The sequence below is a fragment of the Stenella coeruleoalba genome (genome assembly GCF_951394435.1).
Source record: "Stenella coeruleoalba genome assembly, chromosome: 6".
Lineage (NCBI taxonomy): Eukaryota > Metazoa > Chordata > Mammalia > Artiodactyla > Delphinidae > Stenella > Stenella coeruleoalba.
The window spans coordinates 127,111,239-127,129,943 of record NC_137151.1 but is presented as its reverse complement, the minus strand read 5'-3'; the positions used below and the strand labels follow the sequence as shown (position 1 = coordinate 127,129,943).

At 61.4% G+C, this 18,705-nt stretch overlaps 1 protein-coding gene across 4 annotated transcripts; it reads right to left on the bottom strand.

Annotated features, from left to right (window-relative positions):
• Window positions 1-6,708: 6,708 nt before the first annotated feature.
• On the bottom strand, window positions 6,709-18,210 carry CAPN10 (calpain 10). 4 transcript variants are annotated; one of them, XM_079924799.1, is made up of 12 exons: window positions 17,945-18,210; window positions 15,246-15,377; window positions 14,675-14,871; window positions 13,671-13,888; window positions 11,959-12,100; window positions 11,320-11,486; window positions 10,841-11,061; window positions 9,865-10,067; window positions 9,491-9,779; window positions 7,752-7,951; window positions 7,458-7,503; window positions 6,709-7,177 (listed from the first exon to the last, which is right to left on the bottom strand). In XM_079924799.1, exons 1-12 carry the CDS (start codon window positions 18,068-18,070, stop codon window positions 7,148-7,150), a joined length of 1,971 nt encoding a protein of 656 aa, XP_079780925.1. In that variant the 5' UTR covers window positions 18,071-18,210; the 3' UTR covers window positions 6,709-7,147. The 4 variants fall into 4 exon arrangements, with proteins under 4 accessions (XP_079780925.1, XP_079780926.1, XP_079780927.1 ...); XM_079924800.1 differs by having other exon boundaries at window positions 9,524-9,779; XM_079924801.1 differs by having other exon boundaries at window positions 14,675-14,747.
• Between the last annotated feature and the right edge of the window lie 495 nt (window positions 18,211-18,705).

Sequence of the window (18,705 nt, the reverse complement as noted above, 5' to 3'; positions counted from 1 at the left end):
CCATCGACAGACGAATGGATAAAGAAGATGTGGTCCATATATACAATGGAATATTACTCAGCCATAAAAAGGAACAAAATTGGGTCATTTGTTGAGACGTGGATGGATCTAGACACTGTCATACAGAGTGAAGTAAGTCAGAAAGAGAAAAGCAAATATCGTATATCAACGTATATATGTGGAACCTAGAAAAATGGTACAGATGAACCGGTTTGCAGGGCAGAAATTGAGACACAGGTGTAGAGAACAAACATATGGACACCAAGGGGGGAAAGTGGAAGGGGGGTGGTGGTGGGATGAATTGGGAGATTGGGATTGACATGTATACACTGATGGGTATAAAATGGATGACTAATAAGAATCTGCTGTATAAAAAAGTAAATAAAATAAAATTTAAAAATTCAAAAAAAAAGGAAAAAAGGAAAAAAATCCATAAATTACTAATATCAAGAATGAAAGAGGATACATCATTTAGATCCTACAGACATTAGAATAATAATAAAGGAACATTATTAATAACTTTATGCAGAGACATTTGACAACTCAGTTGAAATTCACAAATTCCTTGAAAGTCACAACTTGCCAAAATTTGTAGAAGAAATATAAAATTTGAATAGCCTGCATCTATTAAAGTTGTTGAATTTATAATTAAAAACCTTTCCACAAAGAAAACTCCTGACCCAGATGATGTCACTGGTGAATTCTATCAAACATTTAAGGATGAAATAATGCTAATCTTAAACACTTTCTGAAAATAAATAAGGAGGAACACTTCCCAACACATTTTCAAAGACAAGCTTTACCCTCATAGCAAAACTAGACAAAGATGGTATTACAAGAAAACTACAGATTAACATCACGTATGAACATAGACACAAAAATCCGTAATAAAATACTTTTAGCTGATTGAATCCAGCAATATAGAAAACAAATAAGCCACCATGCACAAGTGTCCCAGGATTGTAAGGTTTATTTTAACATTAGAATATCCATCAATATAATTCGCTATAAAATAAAGGAGAACATAATCCTCTTAATAGGTGCAAAACAATCACTTTACAAAATTCAATACCATTTATGACAGAAGCTCTCAGCAACTAGGAACGGAAAACAGGTACGCTCAAAACCACAAAATATCGCTGAGAGAAAGTAAACTGTCAAAAATGGATAGCTACACCATGCTCGTGGGTCGGAAGGTCCCACCCAGTTCTCCTCACGTCCATCTGCACAACCAAACCTATTAAGGAAGCACGAAGCATCTCGTTCTGCGGGCTTTGCTTTCCAAGCAGACCACAGCACTGCCCTCTCCCCTCAGCGCCCCCCGCCCGGTCCCCGCCCACCGGGACACCCTCCTGTCTCGCTTGCAAGAAGGCAGCAGCCTTCTGGTTGGTCCCCTCCCCCCAGTCGTTCCTGAGACTCCAGCCAGAGACAGACGTCAAGCAGGCACACATGGGGCTCCCACTGCCCAAGACGTGAGACCCCAGCTCCCGGAACGGCCTCGGGACCCTCACGTGCTTCTCCAGCCTCAGCCCTTGCCTCGTTCCCAAGCCCACTCCCCGCACTGCAGGCACAGACAGCTTCTTTCCATTCTCTGAGGGTGCCCGGCTCTTCTGCCAGCCCCTGCCCTGCACCTGGCTGACCCCAGGCTGGTCGAAGACCACCCAGCCCCACCGCCACCCCCATGCGTCACCTATCACCTCATTGTCATGACTCTCTGGGTGACCCGTGTGCAGACAGTCCAACCTGGAGCTGCACGTGCTCACAGAGGGGCTTCAGAATGAAGGGACTAGGGGAGCAAGATGGTGGACAGGGAGCGCAGATGCCGGCCGTCCCGTCCATGGGGCTTGGGGGATGAGGGCTGAGCTCACAGACATGCACACGTATGCCCCGGCACCCCGGCATCACATCTGCCCAGGCCCCGGAACCTGCAGGGGACCTGGCCTGGCCCCGGACGGCGCAGCCCCAGCCCAGCCCGAGCCAGTGCTGGCTCCTCAGCCTGCAGCCTCACTTCCTGGGTGATTTGTGGAGGGACCAGGAGTCCCAGGCAGCTGAGGACAGGCCCTGGCCCTGTGTGTCGGGGTGGGGGTGGGGGGAAGGGGCGGGGCAGCGGGGTGGGAGGCGGGAGGCTTAGGAAATCGCGCACAGGAGTGCCCCTGATGTAGCCTCCACAGCCACTGGTCCCAGGGCCCCTGAGTGAGCAGGCTCCCAGGCCGGACTGGGGGCTGTGCGGTCTGGGCAGATGCAGCCTGTACTCGCCAGGGATCAGAGAGGAATGGCCTGAAGGTCGCTGCACAGACTGGACACCCCCGGGCTGCGGCCAGAACCCTGGAGACGGAGAGGGCCCCAGAGCCGCAGAGCCGAGCGCTCCTGGGACGGGCGGGCCCAGCCTGCCCCAAAGCTTGTCCTCTCAACTAGAAAGGACTCTTCCTCTGACGGAGCAGCCATGTCCTGGGCCACGTGTTGTCATAAAAACTCAAGTGTCCCCAGGAAGAAAGTGCCTTTTCCCTTCACTTCAAACGGCAGCAAAAGCTCCGTTAAATCTGTTACACGTCAGGGAAGAAAAGAAATTCAGCAACGCTACAAGAGCCATAAACGGGACACTGAACGAGGCTTGCTTAGGAACGGAGAGGGGCAGACAGAGACAGAGAAGCAGAGACAGAGAGGAAGGGCTTGCTTAGGAACGGAGAGGGGCAGACAGAGACAGAGAGGCAGAGCCAGAGAGGAAGGGCTTGCTTAGGAACGGAGAGGGGCAGACAGAGACAGAGAGGCAGAGACAGAGAGGCAGAGACAGAGAGGAAGGGCTTACTTAGGAATGGAGAGGGGCAGACAGAGACAGAGACGTAGAGACAGAGAGGAAGGGCTTACTTAGGAACGGAGAGGGGCAGACAGAGACAGAGACAGAGACGTAGAGACAGACAGAAAGGGCTTGCTTAGGAACGGAGAGGGGCAGACAGAGACAGAGAGGCAGAGACAGAGAGAAAGGGCTTACTTAGGAACGGAGAGGGGCAGACAGAGACAGAGAGGCAGAGACAGAGAGAAAGGGCTTACTTAGGAACGGAGAGGGGCAGACAGAGACAGAGAAGCAGAGACAGAGAGGAAGGGCTTGCTTAGGAACCGAGAGGGGCAGACAGAGACAGAGACAGAGACGTAGAGACAGACAGAAAGGGCTTGCTTAGGAACGGAGAGGGGCAGACAGAGACAGAGAGGCAGAGACAGAGAGAAAGGGCTTACTTAGGAACGGAGAGGGGCAGACAGAGACAGAGACGTAGAGACAGAGAGGAAGGGCTTGCTTAGGAACGGAGAGGGACAGACAGAGACAGAGACGTAGAGACAGAGAGGAAGGGCTTGCTTAGGAACGGAGAGGGACAGACAGAGACAGAGACGTAGAGACAGACAGAAAGGGCCTGGAGCGTCTGAGAGCCAGGCCCGCGCACTCCGGCCCCATCCTGCCTGCTGCTCGGGAACCCTGCCCCGCCGGGCGCCCTCCCTGACAATCGCTCTCAGAGCACCAGGATCCCGACACTCACCCCGGAAGCTCTGCCGCCCCCAAGGTGACCAGGACTAGGGAGGGAGGGAGGATGGTGAGAGAGAAGGTCCAGGCTCAGGGCTGAGCAGGACTCGGGTCCCACCGAGGAGGCGCTGCCTGCTGTGCCTGGAGCAGGAAGTGATTTTACCACAAAACTCGAGCAGACGGTTCAGGGCAAAGTCTTCTGGGAAAGCCCGGGAAAGGAGGCGTCCTCACCTGCACACCCCCTGGCCCGCCCCTCTGGGCCATCCAGGGCCACGGCACATGGGAGGGAGGCCCCCAGTGGCATGTCCACAGAACAGGGACCCCAGGCAGGGCCTGGCCCTGGACACAGCCCTGGGCTCAGCACAGGGCACTCAGCTTGGTGTGGGTTCCGTGAAGCCCAGGTGGGCCCAGAGTAGGGTCCCAGTCTGTGTCAGTCAGTATAGTGGAGGCTTGAGGCAGCAGTGGAACTGGGCCTGCCTGGCTCCTGAGGCTGGCCTGGCGCAGGGCCCCTTCAGTCGGCCGGTGGCTGGCCACTGTGAAGGGATGATGTAACAGCTGGCGCAAGCCTGGGGCTGACGGCAGGAGGCGGCCTGGTGCTTGGGGCACGGAGGCCACCCCCGGCGGCGCCCTGCCTCTCAGTGCCCAGACTCTGCTTCCTCTGGCTCAGTGAACAAGGCCGGCGCCCGCTGCGCCAGCTGTGGCCTAGAAGCCCAGGTGGTGGGCGCCTTCCCATCTGCAGCGGCCGCGGTCCTGGCCTTCAAATGACCCCGCCGTGGGACCCAGACGGGGCCCTCACCCAGCGAGGGACCAGGACTCTCCCCAGACGGGCACAGCGAGGGTGTCTGGCCAAGGGGAACCGTGAGTCACCCCACGGGCTCCTGGGGAGAAGCCGGCAGCGTCCCACCCTCTGCCCCGGGAAGGCCCACCCCCGCCTTCTGGGGTTCTGGGAGTCCTGGCGCCTTGCCCGGGCCGGGAGCCCAGTGGTGTTGGGGCAGCTGACAGCATTTTACTTTTCAGGCCCCTCTGGAAGGGGGGCGCTCCGCGCGGCCCCTGTCTGAACCCTCACGGGGTGAGACAGTGCACTGGCTTTCTCTGTGTTCACGTGAATGAAGTGCCTCAAAGCGAAGCAAGTGGGGAAGGGAAGGGGATCAGCATTTGACAAGAGTTCAGACGCGGTGGCCCAGCTCAACTGCGCCCCCCGGAGGCCTCCCCAGACCGCCCCGGTGGAGCAGGGAGCCCCAGGCTGGCCCGAGGGAGAGGTGCCCAGCACACAGCTGGTCGTCCAGGCAGGGCCATCGGGTGAGCTGGCCGACTGCAGAAGGGCTTTGAGGCTGGGCAGGGACGTGTGGGTCTGGAGGTACCCCTCCACGCCCCAGCCGATCTCGGGACCGAGCTCTTCAAGGCAGTGGCAGCTGCAGAGAGCACACGCACCCTGTGGAGGCTTAGAGAGAAAGTCCACTCCAGGGAAGGCTGTGGCCGCGGCTCAAGAATCAGGAGCAGCCTGTCTCGGTCGCTGCCGGGACAAAACACCGCAGGCTCGGAGGCTTAACCACAGACATTGATTTCTCCCAATTCTCGAAGCTGGAAGTCCAAGGTCAAGGCACTGGCCAATTTGGTTCCTGGCGGAGCCCCCGTCCTGGCTCTCAGAAGGCCGCCTTCCGTGTCCTCACGCGAAGCTCTGCTACCTCTTCTAAGGACACCCACGGGGTAACCTGCCGGGGAGACCTAGCCAGGCGGGGTGTAAACACCCTGCATTTAAGCCCCATGAGGGACTCCGGATGCACGTGTCAGACCTCCCCTCCTTCCCTTATAAACATCCTGCACCCCAAACTTGTTTTCGTGTCGCCTCCGAGGTCCAAGAAGAGTTGATACCATGGGGTTTGGAGCTGGATCACCCACTGCGCCTGGTGACAGGGGCCTGCCTCTGGGCACAGGTGGTGGTCTCGTCCCGTCCGGGGGTTTGAGATACACGGACAGCAGGGTGACAGGGCAGGTGGCCGGGGGCCAGGTGTGAGGCCGCCTCTGGTCACTCATGAAGGAGCTCCAGCTGCAGGGCAGAGAGAGCCAGGCCTGGGCCCACGGACTGCAGAGGTGGCCGGGCTCCAAGAGGAAGGACCCTCCCCCGACAGCAGGTGTGCACAACAGACTCCCCCAGACGCCCCCCCCCCACCTGGCCCTTAGGCCCTCTACTCCTTGGCTGCGCTCAGGGAGAGGGAGGGGACGTCCAGACGTTTGCGAACCACTGGGCATTCAGGTCCTGAGCTGACACTGACCTCTGGCACGGCCTCACGGGCCCTGCCAGGGTGGGACACAGGAGGCTGTTGACAGTGGAATCTTGCCAGGACCGGCTCCCAGCGGGCAATGGCGTCACTTCCTGGTCTCCAAGCATGTAACTGGGATTCACATGTGCAAATGACCAACACCCTCTCTGGGGTCAGAGACGCCAGTCAGGAAGGCCAAGGGCGAGGCTGAAACCATCACCCACCCCAGACAACAAATCGCAAACGGTACCTCGGGGGAGGGTGGAGACTGGGACACCCCCCCCCTTGAGCCTCCGAAGACCCCGGGTGGTCCCGTCAGGAGTGGCGGCCCCAGCCCAGCTCCACGTGACTCAGAACTCGGGGTTCCCAGGACAACTCCTGCCCCCCGAGGGCAGCATCAGGCCCGGCAGTGCTCCGTGACGGTGCAGGTCAGGAGAGACGAGGACCAGCCCGCACTTTCGCGCAATGGAACGGCCACTGGCAGTTTTTTCCAGACTGTGTTGTAATACAGGACAAAAAGACCCAACTGGCTCGACGCCCCAGTCATGGTGATGACACGGCGTTGAAGTCAGAGGAGGAAGATGGGGCAGGAGACAAACCAGGCCACGATCGGGGCACCAGAAATGGTTAGGGGTTGAGGGCTCCAGGGGTCAGAGGCCTGCAGGCTATCCCCTCCCAAGTCAAGAGCAGAGGACCTCATCCCGCACCTCCTAGAAGGAAGCAGGAGACCGCTGGGCGCCGGCGGCAGCATTCGCACCAGAGCCCGTCGGCTGGTAGACCAGATGACTAGAAGGCAGCCAGGTGGGGGGCCCAGCGTGGACTGGGAGTTGATGGCAGCATGCCGCTTCAGCCACTCGCAGACTGCCATGTGCCGCCCCTCCAATTTTCTCTCTCACTCCCCACCTCCTCCTTCCCTACACCAGCCCTGCACCGCTCGGGCCACCTGGTCACCCCCCGTGTCTCAGCAGCCAGGCGGAGCCCCACACCTGCTCCCCCAGTGACAGCCAATGAAGCCGCTGGCTACCTAAACCAGGAGCCAGCCGGAAGCTGCTCAGTACTGACGTTTATTTATAAAGTTACATCCTAAAAACGTTTCTAATAAATAGTTTTAAACAAGATCTGTCCCGACGCGCCGTAAGGCCTCTCTCCGGGGCCAGGGAGACAGGGCGTGGAGGATCTCAGGGAGGCTCTGTGGGCTCAGCGGCATGGAACGAAGGTGCCCACCCTGAGTTTTTCTTGCCCTTCCTGCAGCACCTGCAGGGACGGGGGCTCTTTGCCAGGACCCGCTCAGGCCGGCCGCCGCGGCCCTGGCGTGTGGGCCACTGGGAGCCCCTCAGACCCCTGGTCACCAGAGCCGACACGCAGGACCACCCGGTTAGGCTCTCATCACTGCCACGAAGGAGGCCTGCGGGAGGAGATGGCGAGGGCTGGCGGCACTGCCCTGGTTCGAGGGGTGAAGGCCCGCCCTCACGTCCTCCAGGGGCTGTCACGGCAGCCCCAGCTTCTGGGCCCCGAGAAGCTCTGCCTGGGGTTCTCAGGGGAAGAGACCAGGGCACCTCGTGTCCCAGGGAACAGCCCAGCCTTCAGGGTGGCCGCTGGGAGGAGCTAGGCAGGGGAATTAAGACGCAGGGCACCAGGAGGCCCCAAAGCAGAGTGAGCTGGGCCCTCCCAGGCCCCATACGTACCTCCTTGAGGAGCTGCCCCAGCATCTCCTGGCTGTGAATGGAGCGCCTGTGGGAGAAGACACCGCTCTCACCCCTCTGGGTCCCTCCCCGCGCACCTGGAGAGGCAGCCGCGCTCCAGGCCCGCCTGCTCTCTAGACGGCGCGCTCTCCTCCCACAGGCCTCTGGGCTCTGCCAGCACAGCGAGAGCTGGGGTGTGTGCGACGGGTGGGAGAGAACCAGGGGCGCCAAGATGCTGAGGACCACGGCCCCCCGACCGACACACACACCCCCCCACACACGGCCCCGGCGCCCCACCTGTCTATTCTGGTCTCTACGGTCACTGTGAAGGCCCCCTCTGTGTCTGGCAGGTAGGTGGAGGGCACGATCCAATAGGTCCCCTCGGACAGGTGGCAGAGCCGGCTGACCTCCTGGGCGTAGCAGTGCGGCACACAGCTTAGCAGAGGCTCCTGGAGCAGCAAGGAGGGCGCATCCTGGCCCCCGCCGTCCGCTGGGACCTGGGGGAGGCCCGGGCTCAGACCGGGCGGCCTGCCCGTGGGCGGACCGAATCGGCTGTGTCCGCCAGGACGGCGAAGGCAAGTCCCCTGTCTCAGCCTTGGCCTCGCTCCCTTCCCAGGCAGCACTGCCCTGGGTCGGGAGCAGCCCAGTGCAGTCTGCTTGGACCCCGTCACACATGCCAGGCCCCCGAAGCTGGACTCGCCACTCACCGGGGCCCCACCACCCGAGGGCCGCAGCCTGGGGACCAGCAGAAGGCCCGCCCTCACATCCTCCAGCGACTGTCACTGCAGCCCCAGCTTCTGGGCCCCGAGAAGCTCTGCCTGGGGCTCTCAGGGGAAGAGACCAGGGCACCTCGTGTCCCAGGGCACAGCCCAGCCTTCAGGGTGGCCGCTGGGAGGAGCTGGGTGGGGGAATTAAGACCCAGGGCACCAGGAGGCCCCCACTGCGCAAGCCCCTGCCCCAGGACTCATCTCTTTGGCCCCGGCACCGGCACTTTTTTCGAAGCGCCGGGGGGGTACCCCAGGGGTGGCCTGCGGTGGAGCGAGGCACCAGAGTACGTCCTCAGCCGTTGGGATCCTGAGGGCACAGAACCTTCTCAGAGAAGAGCCGACCCTCCGCTCCCCCACGTCGTCTGCAGCGCAGGCTAAGCGTGCCCAGCCCCATGACGGGCCCCTGACGGCACAGCTCCGGGCCATCCTCCAGCCCATGCCGTCCTCGGGCACCTGCCACTGTCCAAGCCCATCTTGAAGCGGGGTCCCCAGAAGGAGCAGGGGAGCCACGCCTCACCATGGGATCTGGGTTTGTGACCTCTGACCTCTAGCACTTCACCTCCCCGCCTTCTCCAGCTACACGTCGCTAGGTGCATCCTGTTCACGCGCTGGGAGAGGAAGAGCTGACTGAGGCCGGGGAAGGCGCTCGGGGCGGCGTTTGTGACGCCCTGGCCCTCGCCTGGCCTCCACGGTCTCCTGCCACCCGTGCCCACGTGAGCCCGGGAGGCAGCCTCTCCTCTGCGGGGGCAACTGGCGCACTTCCCCGAGCTCCCGAAGGCCGCCCCACCCTCCTGCTGCCTGGGATGCGGCCCTGCACCTCGGCCTCGCTCTCAGCTCCTACCCCCAGCTCTGTCTTCTCTTTCTGATCAGAAGACCCTCACTCGGTGGCGCGACCATCCGTCACGTCTCAGCGGGTGTGGGCCTCCCCTCCGTCCCTTTCCTGCTGGTCCCCAGAGCCCAGGCCCTCGCTGGTTCCAGACTCAGCCACGGGGTTTGGGGCGGGGAGGATTCACGCGGCTTCAGGGCGGCTCCTGCTGGACAACGGCACCCTCTGCGCCCTGTCGGGCCTCCCGGCTGCAGGTGCAGTGCTGGGGGCAGCTCAGGACACAAGTGTCCAGTGGGTCTGAGCCCGGGCGAGTGGACGAGGGGCTGCCTGAGCTGAGCCGTGACCCCCAGTGAGCTATGGACTTTAGGAATAGAAATGAGTCTTGTGTGTGACTGGATGACGCGGACAGACCCCGGGGGCCTCTCTGCCCGACCCCGGCTCACCCCACCCGGACGCCCGGGAGCAGGGGCGCCTGCCTGGAAGACGTGGAAGCCGATGGGGAGGCCCTCGTGGTCACGGCAGTGCTGCCGCAGGGTGATGCGGACGCAGCGGGGGCCCGCGCCCTCCGGCACCGAGAGGGGGAAGCGGGGGTTGGTGGGGTAGGAGGCAAAGTTCCGGCTGCCCCCCGCCGTCCGGCCGACTCTCCAGGAGCCCCGCAGCCTCACGGTCTCCCACTCGCCCATGGGCAGGACCTCCCGGGGGGCAGCGCTCTGGGCTGCCGGCTGGATGGCGCTGCCGGGGAGAGAAGCACAGGAGGCGGCCGTGGCGCACACTCACGCGGCCCTGCCCCAGTCCCCGGCCTGCCCACCACCCTCACCTGAGGCAGACTCTCCCGCTGGAGAAGACCCGGAGCAGGAACCGCCCTGGCACGTCCTTCAGGAAGGTGCTGGGCACGGCCAGGTAGTAGCCCGGGGCGAGCTCACAGCGCAGGTGGACCTCGCGGTCGTACGCGTGGCATGCGGTGCCCGCCACGGGGGGCGCAGACAGGGCCTTGGGCAGGCTGACCCGCCGCTTCTCCACCTGCAGGGGAGGCCCGTGTGCACCCGTCACAGAAGGGCCCCCCTCGAAGCACCCAGGCCTACGGGTCCCCCGCACCCCGGTGAACCCGGGCCTTCCCCTCAGCCCTGGGGTCAGTGGCTCCACCCCACAGGGAGCCTGCAAGTCCTCCTCTGCTCCGGGAGGAGACAGACGAATCCAGACAGGGCCGCGCCTGCGAAGGCAGGAGGCTGATGCAGCCTGGGGACTGCCAGGCAAACGCTTGCTAGCAGTTTCTGCACGAGGAAAGCAACACCAGGCAGGCCGTGGCCGCACAGAGACGGGGAACAGTGTGATGTGAGCTGTCAGACCCCGTCAGGACACACAGGGTTACCAACCAAGCAACTGGGCAAGCCAACGGGCAGCGCGGTCCTCTGTCGGCCACCCTCCTGTCCCCTCGGAGAGCAGGACAGGGGTCTCCACGCACCTCCACCCTGAGGTACGAGGGTACCTCAGACAACCCACGAGAGCACAACAACCCCACCCCTGTTTTGTAGGGAGGTCCGGGGCGCCCCAGCAGCCCTCCTGACACCCCTGCCAGCTCTGCTAACAGCTGCTTCTGTGTAGCTTGCCTTTGGCCGAAGGGCACACCCTGGGCTAGGCGGAGGGAGGTGAGTCCTGTGGACTCAGATCTGAGCGGGGTCTGTGGGAAGACAGCCGGGGGGGGCGAGGGGCACGTCGGGGGCTCCCGGGGCTCAGGCCTCCTCACCCCTGTTCCTGCATCCCGCAGAGCGGGGGGCCAGGCCCGGGTGGGTTACCTTCCAGATGTGCAGGCCCACGGCCTGGTAGTCCCTGCCTGGGTGGCCCGCCGTGCGCAGCCGCGGTCTCTGCAGGACGGCCATGTATACCTCGCTGGGCTCGCAGACCCGCAGCCAGAACTTGGGGTTGCTGGGGAAGCCACTGTAGTTCCGGCAGCCTCCCGCCGACTGGCCCTTGACCCAGGCCCCGGGCAGCTCCTGAGTGTGGCACAGCGCCCTTCCTGGGTGGCGACCCCCACGTCAGCTGCAGGGACGGGGTCCCCCTCCTGCTCCCTGCACGAGCAGGGGCCCCCCACCCCGCCACCTGTCCCCCCAGGGCAGGTGGGGGTGCAGCCACCGCTCCGCCCTGAAGAGAAGCCAAGGGGCAACCAGGCACCCCGCGGTGGGACGCGGGGCCTGCTCAGCCCCGGACGTCAGAGGCCAGTCGTCCGGGCCACTGCGAGCCACGAGGCCTCCCCCAGGGCGCAGGCCTCCCTTACCTGAGCAGAGGCTCTGCAGGTGGCCAGCCTCCGAGATGGGGAAGCCGATGGTGACCTCGTCAAACTCCCGCAGAAACTCATCCTCCTCCACCCAGAACTCCCCCTCCTGGAGCTGTGACAGCAGCTCAGACTGGGCCGCGGACTCCACCCGGTTCCACCCTTCACCCCTGGAAGGAACCTCCCTTCAGCCGAGGCCTCCCGCCTGCTGAGCGGATGACGGGGGTGGCAGGTGGCAGGGCGGGGTGGGGGTGGGGATGCTGGTCCCGCCCTGCGGCCCTGGGCCAGGTCTTGACGCTGAGCTGATGACTGGGTGCAGGCGTTCCGTGGGTCTGTCGCCCGCAGCCCGGCAAGGCATCCACCAGTCCGTGGGTGCCCCTGACCCAGGACAGGCCCCGACCGCCCCGGGCGCCTGGGTCGCAGGGCCCAGCACTAAGGCTGCCTCAACAGGCCATCTGGGGCCGAGCACAGAGCACGGTGGCCCACGAGCAGGAGAGCAACCAAACCCTGTCCTGACCACGGCCCGGCCTCGGACACCAGGCGCACACGCGGTCAAGGCGGCTCTGGGCTGCCCCTCGGGCCCCGCACCCCTCCCCCAGCAAGACCAGCGCAATGACCCAGAGTGCACCTCGCCGCACTCACCCCTCTCTCCAGGGCCCCTGCCAACACCGCCGGCCCCAGGGGTTCTGAATCCGCAGCAGCAGGATGCTCTGACCAGCCCGATCCCGGAGCTCTCGCAGGTCCGAGACAATGAAAGCATGAAACTCCCCCAGCGCCCTGGTACCTGGGTGAGGGACAGCCAGGAAGTCCTCAAACCGAGCAGATGCACAGGTCCGCCTCCTTCCCTGGGACGCCCCAGCCCACTCAACCGCAGCTGCACAGGCACCCGGGTCCCCGCGGGCCACCAGGGGCTCCTTTCCTGACCGCTGCCGACAAGTCAGCTCCGGAGTGGCCTTATGCAGCGTGAGTCACGCTGAAGGCCTGGGTTTAGACTGTGGCTCGGCTGCCGCCAGGCCTGACAAGTCACTCCCTTCTCTGGGCCTCGGCCCTCGTTGAGGATGATGAGGGAGGTTCTCAAAAGGGCTGCTCCCAGCACGGTCACGGGCGGGTCTGTGACGCCAGACACTAGAGAAACCTCTTCTCGGCGAGGCCTGCTAAGGTGTCAGGGGCGCCAGGTAGTGTCTGAGCAGAAACCGGTGGGGAGGGCTGGAGGCCCGCGGGAGACCCTCCACCTGGCCAGAGGCCTTGGGACAGACAGGCGCAGAAGTGAAGGGGCCAAGCAGAGACTGGTGGGCGGGTGGCGGTCCAGACAGGAGAAGAAACTCCTGGAATGTCTTTAAGTGCTTTGCTTAGAAAGGCACTGGAGCCGCCACTCTGGGTGTCCCGCCCACGTCCCCAGCCCCCTGCCACTTCGGTGGGCTCCAGCTGCTCTCCATCTTTGCCTGTGGGCTCCCCCAAAGCCTGAAGTGCCCAGAGTTAGTCCTACCCCACCCTGGGGGCAGCTGATGCTACACAGGCCACCCTCTGAGGCAGTGTCTCGCACAGCGTCCCAGCACAGCACTCTGTGGGCTCCCCTCACCCCCGAAGTGTGCTTCCCCAACCCCACCCTGAGGCCTGCAGGTGGGCAAACCAGCCCGGGGCTGCGCTAACGCTCGCGCGCCGCCGGGCAGCGCGACGGCCAACACGTGGCAGTTTAGTTTGATGTTCTTATTCTTTGGACAAAAAGCCCGTTAGGAAAATAACCGTAAATATGAAAACAATTACGCATAAGGATATCCACTGCAGTGCTATTTATAATAGCATAAAATGGAAAGACCTTGAATACCCAACATCAAGGGAAGAGTTAAGAAGAGTGCAGCAGACACACTGATAACGTAAGACGTTGACAAAGTTTACACAGCAACACCGATAATGGCATATGATATAGAATATAAAACATATACATCTTTTTGAAAAAAAACTGAGAAGGGACTAAAAAGTCAAAAGTAGTCAAGTCTGAGTGATTTGTTTTTTCAACGGATTTCTTTCAACGAGCAGGTATATTACTAAAGTGAAAACCTGACTGTCGCTTTTGCCAGGTTACCAGCTGGGCCAGAGATGGTGCCACCACCTGGTTCCCAGCGACCCCAATACAGGCTCCCGCCTCCCCACGGCAGCAAGCCCTGGTCAAGGGAAAAGGGGACACTTCCCTCCAGAGAAGGACGGTCAGTAGGGAAGGTCACACACTCAGACACCAGTTCCGAAGGTCCTCCTTTCCGCTTAGCCCATCTAGGACCACAGTAAAAAGCTCTGTACAGGAGGCCGAGAGGGCTCAGGTGTGCAGGCCTGCCAGGCCGCCGCCCGCTCCCGCCTACCTGTTCTGGGGCTGAGCACTGAGCAGCTCAGCAGACCGCGGTCCTTCAGGCTGAGCAGCTGCCGACAAGTCCTGCGTTCCGCGCCCCTGGGCCTGTCCTGCTGGCCGCTGGCTCCTGCCATGTCCTTCAAGTTCCACCTTTCGGCCAGGCCACCAGTGAGGTCCACCAGGGCGTCAGCCACCTGTCCCGCCCACAGGTGCTCATAGGACCCGTAGACCCTGGGGAGACAGCCAGGAAGGCGTGAGGCTCCGGTACCAGGCCCCCTGCCCCTCTCCTGTCCCCTGTGGTCTGCCTTCTACCCACCTCAATCGCCTCTCTTTCCTCGCCTCTTTCCCTCCCACCCTGTCCTCACCAAGTCCAGACACAAGCTCGCCTCCAAGGCCATACGGGACAGCACCCCGCAGTGCCCTGCGGCCTCTGCCCCTGTGGGGCACCAGCGGGAGGCGGGCACGGAGGCTGTGAGCTCCCACTCCTGCGTCTCTCATGATCAAGGCCTTCGGCCCCGCCAGCGGCAGCAGTGGAGGGCTCACTCCCACCGCGGAGGCCTGCCTACGGGCCCAGCGCCTTTCAGCACAGCCATCAGCACACTCGGGGAGGAAGTCCTTGGTCTCAGGACTACGATAAACGAGCATGGTACCTCGGTGGCCTCATTCCTTCCCAGCAACCTGCACAGAGGCCGCCTGTCCCCAGTGGTGACACAGATAGACGGAGACATTTCTCTCGCTTGGGTTTGAGGAAAGAGAGAGGAAAACACACACCCTCTTTCTGGAGGCGAGGCCTTCATGCCCGACTTTGAAATGAGGGCAGGGAAAGAGGGAGTGGGCAGAGGGGACAGCAAACCACAGGCCAAGTCTCAGAGTCTCTGTCTCTGGACGGGTCGCCCCACCCAGGACTGGCCACCAGACCCTAGCTGCTGACAAGGATGCTGCAGCCCAGGGCGAGCAGATGTGCTTCCCAGGCCCCCAGCCCGCCTGGCCCGGCCCCTCCACCCGCAGCGTGCGTACTTGGCGTAGACCTTCTCCAGTAAGGGAAGCCAGAACACATCCTCCCTCTGGCACCGGGAGAAGCAGAGTCTCCCTGCAAGACAAGGCAGACGGTCATCTATGGTCACCTCCACCCAGCGTCCAAACTGCCAAACTCGACAGGTGAAGGAGCCGCGGTACGTCTGGTCGAGCCAGCTCGGCTGTCCCGGAGGAAAGACCTGCCGCGCGTGGGGAGAGGCAAAAGGAGATGGTGAGAGAAGCTACCACGCGGCGCGCTCCCAGCATCCCGAGCAGAGCGTGACCGTGCGGAATGGTACCCTCCCGTCGCGCAAAGGATTCCACCTCCCCCGACGCCTGGCTGGCACGTTTGTCTTTTTATTCCAAATGCCTGCCTGACCCAGGGCTCGGGAGATGGCAGAGCAGGGCAGAAAGCAGCCCTGCTGGCCCCTGCGGGAAGGGGTCACTGCATCTGCGCCTCGGAGCCCCCGAGGGCCGAGTCCCGCAGGGCAAGAGCTTGGCTGCCTCCTGCTTCCTTCCAACGCGGGCAGACAGGAAGCAAGGGCCGGAGGGGAAGCCGCGCTGTGGCAGACACCTGGTCCAGGAGGTGCTGGCTCTTCTGCAGGGCGGCGCAGGCGCACAGGAACCAGCAGTCCCCTAGCAGCCCTTGCTTCACCTGTCCTTCCTGAGCGCGATCTGCAAACAGCTGGGGTGTGGCGCAGATTTCCTGAAATAAAGAAAATCGTCCAGAATTACTTCATGCCTGTGGCTAGCTTTAAAACTAAGAACACAGGATCTATGTGACAGGGGCTGGGGAGGAGCTCTTCTGGTCACCCACGTTGCCTAAGAGGGGACGGGAAGCAGCTGGCTTCTGGCAGCCAGTATCCGTCAGCCCCTCCTGGCTTCAGATCATCGCATCCAACTTAAGATTCCAGGGTCCCTGTCTCTGTCCACCTTCCTTAATTGGCAAAACTCCCAACTCTGGATGAATCCTACCCCGCCTTTCATAAAACGGTTGGTCTAGAAAACGGTTTCACTTTAAATTCATACAGGCAAGTATGAATTTGTGGGTCCTCTATACTGTTTCTCTAAAAGGCTCAGTTTTCCACACTCCTGACTAGTTTACCCCTTCTCCTTCCTCCTTCTCTTCTCAAAACACCCTCGCCCCTCTGAGCGGATGGCCACACCTGATGCTCCATCAGAAGCCCCCTGACCTGACCCCATTCCTGCCCTCAGTATCTGGTCCCTCCCACGATCCCCGCTTCCTTCCTTCTCTGCAGGGAGGATCCCACCAGCATAAGGCATGGGAGAGGATGTCTTCTCTTCTCTAAGATGCTGTCCCTGGGCACTATTTCCTCTCTAGGCCCATCACTGACCGACTTCTCGAAAGAGCTGCTGCCCCTACTTCCTCCCTCCGGCTCCTTGCCACACCTCGTTGCTTCTGAGCCAGCCATGCCCCCCAAGCTGCTTTTATCAATGTCACCTCTGTGTCGTCACCTCCAACGGGCATTCTCTGTTCTTGTCTTTCCCAACACTCGGCAGCATCAGAGCAGTGGCTGCCCCCGACCCCGCCAGTCCCCTCCTGGCTTCCATGATTCCAAGGGCTTCTGGCTGTCCTTTCCCCTCGCTGCCTGCCACTTCTCAAGTCTACCTGTCAAGGCACCTGCGGTTCCTCAAGGCTCGGTTCCAAGCCGCCTCTTCTCTGCCCATACTTCCTCCTGAGATACCCTTCCAGACCCTGGACAGTAAGCCATCTGTTACAGTCCCAGCTCCCAGTGGAGCATCTAGGCCAGGTCTTCCTGAGCTCCCGACTCTCATATCCACTTGCCTACTGTCAGCTCCGCTTGAACCTGTGAGAGCAAACCCCAAGCCTACATCTCCACCCCTAGCTCTCCCCCACCTCCCAGCTTCCCCAGCACAGCAACCGGGACCGTCATCCCCCAGGTGCTCAGGCTAGAAATCTAGAAGTCATTCTTGGTCCCTCTTTCATCCTGACATCTACTTCCAATCGGTCACTAAGACAAACGGGTCTCAGACCTACCTCTGCCACTTCTTAGTCCTGAGACCTTGGGCAACCTTTTGACTTAACGTTGGTTTCCTGGTCTGTAAAATGGAGATACAAGTACCAACCTTATAGAATTATTAGGTGGACTAAATAAAATCAAGGGCATAAATTCTGTGCACATAGAATACCTATAGCCTTTACTGGCATATAATGAGTGTTATGTAAATATACGTTTCTCTTCCCATTTCCTGACCACCACGAACCCAGCTCTAGTTTCCAATCGGTCACTAAGACCTATCAAGCCCCCCTCCAAAATATCTCTCAAATCCATCCACTCCAAAGCCCCATCCCAACAGCTGTCACACTAATCTGAGCTCCTTCATCTTTCTCCGGGACCACTGCAATGGCCACTTTCATTCTTGCCCCAACAATCCATTTCACACCTGGCAGTAAGAGTGAGCTTCTTAAAACGTAAATCAAATCGAATCACTCCTCTACTAAAAACATTCTAATGGCCTCCCATTGTCCCTAAAATCCACCCCCCACACTTTTTTTTAACCCAAATTCCACTGGCACGGCCGGTCAGGCTCTTTGGCCCTTGGCACCTCCATGCCAAACAGGCCCTCTCAGTGCTGCCCACGGAAAGCACCTCAACAGGCAGAGCCAGGTCTGGCCTTCTTCCAGGGCTGGTGCACACAGATGTCCCCACTAAGACTGCATACACTCAGGGAGAGACGGTTCCTTGGACAGTCTTATTCAGCTGATACACCATTTCTAAAGATACCAGCATAGCACTAGGCCGGAGCATCCCTCTAAACTGCCACCTTGAAATAATTACATCTGAAAGTGCAAGTGCACGAGGTCCAAGACAGGAACGCGCAGAGCAAAACGGCTTTGCTTTGTAGGCTCAGCCTGGCCCTTCCAGAACATAATGAGAAACAGAACGAGACCGCTTGTGGCCAGAAGAGCCATGCAGACTGGAAGCTCTTCAAAGCAGACGCAAGTGGGGCTGAGTTTGCGTCTGTTAAAACGCCCCTCTCGCTGTGGCTTGAATCTCCTATTGAACGGAGCTCTCGCAAGGAGGGGCCGTAAACTCGGGTCCAGCACACCCCGAGTGGGCTGGGGAGGGGGCCTGGCAGCCCACTCAGGAGGACAGCGGCGGCAGACCCTGCCGACCGTCGTGCATCCAGCCCCGGCTAACCCCGGCCGCCGCGCTCGCACCCCTGCAGAAAGGAGCGCCTGGAGGCCTGCCGCGAGACCCGTGAGACCCGCGCGCCCCCCTGCCCCACCTGGGGCCGCCTCCACGTGATTTCCTCTCGGAACTGGGCCAGCGGCGTGGAGAAGCTGGAGAAGAGCGAGGAGTCCGAGGCCGGGAAGGCAGCGTCCCGGAAGAGCTCCCTGGCCGGCGCCCGCATCTTGGGCACCCCGAGCTCCCATCTGCTGCCCGCGCCCCGGTGCCGAGCGCAGCCGAGGGGGCGCGCAGCCCCGGAGGGAGCACGAACCGGCCGCGGTCCCGCCTGCCTCGCGCCTCCCGCGTCCGGCCCGGCCCCCCAGCCCCGCTGGACCCACAGTACCACCCGGCCCCGGTGCCCGCCCGCTCCGTCGCCCCGGTAACCGTCGATCCAGGCTGCAGCCAACCAGGCGCGTAGCCCCTGATCACATGACAGAACGGCCCAATCCCACTCGAGCGTTGGGAAGTCCGCGCCAGATTCCCAGCCCCCAGGGGGCGTGGCTCTCTAGCTAGGCTCCAGCGAAGCCGGTTAGTCGCCTTGGCTGCACTTCTCTTTCCAGGGCCGGGGGGCTCGAAGGTGTCTCAGCGGAGACTCACACCTGGGAAGCCGGCAGCGTCTTGTCCTCGGGCCGGTGTGGTTCGGGTCGGGGCGTCAGGACTGCCTCCTGAGGCTGAAGGGACCAGAGAGGCAGTCTCGGCCGAGGTCGGGCCACGAACTACAGGTCCCAGCATGCCGTGCTGCCTCCAGAATGCACTTCTTCCGGCGGGGGCGGTGGGTCCGGCCACCTGGTGTCGGGAGAGCCAATGAGAGACTCGGGA